The sequence below is a fragment of the Vicia villosa genome, linkage group LG6 (assembly GCF_029867415.1).
Source record: "Vicia villosa cultivar HV-30 ecotype Madison, WI linkage group LG6, Vvil1.0, whole genome shotgun sequence".
NCBI classification, from domain to species: Eukaryota; Viridiplantae; Streptophyta; class Magnoliopsida; order Fabales; family Fabaceae; genus Vicia; species Vicia villosa.
The window spans coordinates 53,148,567-53,153,679 of record NC_081185.1 but is presented as its reverse complement, the minus strand read 5'-3'; the positions used below and the strand labels follow the sequence as shown (position 1 = coordinate 53,153,679).

General features: G+C 34.8%; 1 protein-coding gene across 1 annotated transcript; it reads right to left on the bottom strand.

Annotated features, from left to right (window-relative positions):
* Positions 1-3,818: 3,818 nt before the first annotated feature.
* LOC131613672 (uncharacterized) lies at positions 3,819-4,517 on the bottom strand. Its single transcript, XM_058885321.1, has one exon. The coding sequence runs from the start codon at positions 4,515-4,517 to the stop codon at positions 3,819-3,821; it is 699 nt and encodes a 232-aa protein (XP_058741304.1).
* Positions 4,518-5,113: the final 596 nt, after the last annotated feature.

The window sequence follows — 5,113 nt, the reverse complement described above, 5'->3', positions numbered from 1 at the left end:
CTGATATTGTCTCTTACTTCCTTTTGAAACAGTGTTTACAATTTCTTCTTTCTTCTTGGTAAAGTTACTTCCAAACCTTTTCGTTCCACCACTAGATGATGATGAATCAACTTCTTTGCTTAGACAGCCCTCGCGAATACCTTCTTCAAGTCGCATCCCCATGTTTACCATCTTTGTAAAGTCATTGGGTGTGCTTGCCACCATTCTTTCGTAATAAAATGCACTTAGGGTCTTAAGGAGCACCTTAGTCATTTCCTTCTCTTCCATCGGAGGGATGATTGAGCAACTAATTCACGCCATCTTTGCGCGTATTTTTTGAATGATTCTTTCTCCTTCTAGGATATAACGCGGAGTTAATCTCTGTCCGGCGCCATATTAATGTTGTACTTGTATTGTCCTATAAATGCTTCACCTAAGCCATGGAAAGTACGAATATGTGTACTATCTAAGCCCATATACCATTTCAAAGTAGCTCCAGATAAGCTATCTTGAAAGTAATAAATCAGCAGGCATTGGTCTTCAGTGTGCATAGATATCTTTTAGACATATATGATCAAATGACTGTGAGGACAAGAATTCCCCTTGTATTCCTCAAATTCTGGGAGTTTGAACTTGGCAGGAACCTTGACATTTGGAACCAAGCAAAGATAATTAACTTCTTTCCCAAATAGATCTTTTCCCCTTAGGGCCTTGAGCTCTTTCTGCATCTCTAGAAATTGGTCTTCAAACTCTTCTATTCTACCCATGCCTTCAGAAGGTGCACCATGGAATATTTTCTCATTGTGGAGAGGAACAAGGTTTACTACGGATAACACGTAATTATATCGTATATTTGGCTCGATTATAACATAAATCATTTCGTTATTTTATTATAATTATATTTTATTACGGTATTATGTTGGTATTATAATTGTTTCAGGTATTATGTTCATGCGAGAATTATTTGAAAAAAAGAGAAGAAATTGATTCAAAAAGCAAAAGAAATACAAATAGCAAGATGGGGGGTAATAAGAAGAAAAGAAATAAAGATATTTGAAGAAACAAAAAGGCCCAGTCAACGAAAATAGTGGAGACGCCCGCCTCAAGGCCCACCTCACAAAGGGAGGCGCCCGCCTCAAAGGCCCTCCAAGGATGGAGACGCCCGTCTCCAATCTCAACAACTTGAGACCCCCCGTCTCAAGACTACTCAAGTGGAGACCCACGTCTCCGATTTTCTTGCCAAGACTTTCTCATGCACTTTGAACTCCACCAAGTCAAATAAATGAATTTAAGTGCTCCCTATATTTCCTCACACGTGAACATTTTCTCAATCACCAAATGAAGTCACTAAGACCACTCACCCCATGCTTTTCTCAACTTCTCCAACCATGATCTCCATTATCTAACTTCCAACAATTCTCACTATATAAAGAACGGAATATTCATGTAAAAGGGGTTGGACCATTTTTAGTCCCAGCCATAGTTTCTCTCATTCAGCTTTTCCTATTTTCGATTCCAGCAATATTTTCCAGCATTCAAGTTTAAGTTATTATTTCCTTCTTCTTTTCATACTTTTAGGTAGATATTTATTTTCTCACAATAGTTTCTACATCGGAAACTATTGTGTAATTTTTATTGGATCTAACCTTACGTTAGATCATAGTATTTTAATTCCTTGTTTTCATTATTTGATCGAAGAATTTTAAGAACAGATCCAACCGGCTTGTGGTGGAGTGTTCTCTATTTCAAGTTCAAGATTTAATTCAAGTTATATTTTTCCAGGTTTTATTTCTATCATTTATTTAATTTATAGTTTTATATTTCTTGCTTATAAATTATTGAATATGCCTAAATATATGAATTATTATTGTTTATGCATGTTTAATTCAATAAGTATGTTTAGCCAAATTAATCAGGTGTCGGTATGTAACTTAATCTAGCCAAAGGGATCCGAAATAAACTGGTCTAAATATTATTTTATCGAAAAATCACCTTTTCTGGTTTTAGTGTCTAATGGAATTTGTTAGAAGGTTAGAAAATCAACAGAGCAAAAGTTTGAGATTTAAAAACTGGACTAAGGTTAGAAATCAATATAGCGAGATTTTGAGATATTTAACCAGATAGTGGAAACTGGACATTAGTTTTAAGGATAGCGAGAGCGTATTAAAACTATTTAGATTTTTATTTATTTTCAAAAAGTGTTTTTAAACTCAGCAGGACAGCGAGAGCGTACGTTGGAGATTACTAGCATAATCTAAGTTAATAGAGCGAGAGTTTGAGATAAGGGTTTTTAAATAAATAATATTTGCTGAAAAGGGAATTCTAACTCTGTTATTTTCAAAAAGTGGTTTTAAATCTAATAGGATAACGAGAGCATACATTACGAGTTAGAATCATAGTCTGATTCAACAGAGCGAGAGTTTGAGAAGATGACTTTTATATTAACGGTTTTAATGAAGGATTTTTGTTAGATTAAAAACCAGGCCAGTGGAACTTCGAATTCCCTAAGTTTGACGAATTACATACCGATATCCGCCTATTAATATTTTATCTAGATCTAAGTCTTATTCCCCCTAAAACATAATTAAAATATCACTAGCCTTAGCTTTACATAGTAACTTTAGATAATGTTAGATCGATTCATAGTCCTTATGGATTCGATATCTTTTAAAACTACACGAAACGACTGTGCACTTGCAGTCTTCCGACTAATAGACACATAAAGTCGCGATCAACTACAGCAGGAGTAATGGTCATAACTGCTTGAGGAATTATAGCTTTTTGAGTAGGAATCTGTCGTCCAGCCAATTGGAAATCCATCTCTATTCCAAAGAGCCTAGTGGTCATAGGATTCAACACCGGATTTGAAGGAATTTGAGGAGTCTTGACTTCATAAATCATAGTAGCTTGTGCTTGAGTTGATAGATGATTCTAAGCAGCCACCAGGTCTTGAACCATAAATGTCAATCTTTCAATACCAGAGCGCGAGACAACAAATTCCTCTTGCCATTCTTGGTCATCAACTATACAATCTTCCTTGCTTCGATGATGATTGGCGCGAGTACTATATCGGTTCGTCTGCTTGACTTTCTGAGGAAAGAAGGAGGAAGGAATGAGACTCTGACTCAGGAATGAATGATGCGACTTGATGCATGCATGCAAAAGACTTTTTATTTTGTTTTTTTATCAATTTTATTCAAGGAATTTAAAAGAGTTTAATGCAAGCATAATAGGGTAACATGAATAGAAAATTTCATTTATTAATAATAAGGGACAGGGGACATCCTTGGTACATATAAGGGACAAGGGTCACCCGAGGAACAATCGAAGTACCAATTTATTTCAAGAGTTTACAAGGGACAAGGGTCGTCCAAGGTACAAATACTTTCAAGAGTTACAAGATAGAAATAATAAAGAAAGCTAGAAAATCTTAAAGCAACCCTAAGAGATCTAAATGTGAAGTATCCATATCATCTTGAGTGTTCCTCTCTTGATTTTTCAATTTGACCTTCTTATGCTTCTCAATGACGCTCTTTCATGCACTTTCTTTAGGAGAGGGTGTTTCTTCTTGCTTCCTCTTCTTTTCTCTTGCATACTTAGCAATTTTAGCATCCTTTTCCATAAGCCAACCATCTTGGAGGAAAAGTAGGTAATCTTTTTATTTGATTTGTTCTTCAAAGAGATCATCCATGATACTCTTCTCAGATTCTGAAGCTTCAAACTTGTTCTTCCAATACTCCCTTGATATCTTCAACTTCTTTAGAGCTAATTGGAAATCTTCCATTGTTGGAGGAGAAACAACAGGTACAAGAGGTTTTACAACATGAGGTGCAGATGTCTCAGGAAGATAAGGCATCCTCAGGTGAGAGATCTCCTTTGGTTTTCCAATCTTTGATTTCTTTTCTATGACTTGGATGCCAAAAAATAGCAATCCTTTCTCTAAACTCTTTGTTTCCTATCCCTTCTTCAAAGAAGAATCCATCCAACAAGATATTCCTCGGTCTCTTGTCCATAGGAAAACCAAATTGATGATGAGTTAAAATAGGGATATAACTGATTCCTCCCTTTATACCAAGAAGAGGTACATTAGGAAAATCACCACAGCAATCCAGGGTCTTTATCCTACAGAAATATTTTTTAGTCCAAACTATATCTGTGTTGATGAGAGTCATAATCTTTTGATACCATATTTGTCCTTCTTGAAGGTCCCAACAATCATTGGTAATTAGGAAATGAGATATGTACCACTTGTATAGAAAAGGAGTACAATAGGTGATCATTCCCTTTCCATAGGAATTTCTGAAGTTGATGGAGTAGTGAGTGTCCCCAAGCAAAGTAGGAACAGGGTTTCCTTTCATGATGACTTTGATTGCATTCATATCAACAAAGTTATCAATATTTGGAAACAAGAACAATCCATAAACAAGCAAGGCAAATACAACTTCAAAGTCATCTACCTTTCCTTCCTTTGAAAAGATGAGAGCTTTCTCTATCAAAAATTGAGCAGGATGTCCAGGTAATCCTCCTTTAGTAACCATATTCTTCTCAATCCCATCCTTCCTTAAATGGGTGATGTGAAGTCAAGACTCTCAATCCAATGTGTTTTGATGAAGACAAAATGAATGTCAAATAATCATATCAAAAGTATTGAAAATGCTTCAATAACAATGTATCAATTCAAGTGTCCAAGTCTTATCATGAGCAAAAGCTAGCACCAAATTATTCAAGATTAAAGTTGAATACTAAGCATGGATCTTGATTGATAGAGGTACAAGCAAGCAATTATATTGATAATTTTAGTGCTCAAATTATTCTTAGAAAAATATCTTGCATGCATTTGTCATTTGTGTTCAAAATCACTTTCAAATATTTTTTTTTATCATGTTTGAACCATATGTTAAATCACTTTCAAATATAATATATTAACTTAAATAAATCAATAGATGTTACATTAGGTTGGTTCAAATATTTAGACAAATTATTTTAATTTAAAACTTTTTCAAACATGCAATTTTTGGTAAATTATGGCGTTTTTAGCCGCCGTAACAGCATAAAAATCGCCACAATTTACAACGTTCTGAACCAGTATTTTTTATATTTGAAATTTAAAAAATGTTGCGAACTTGTTAAGTCA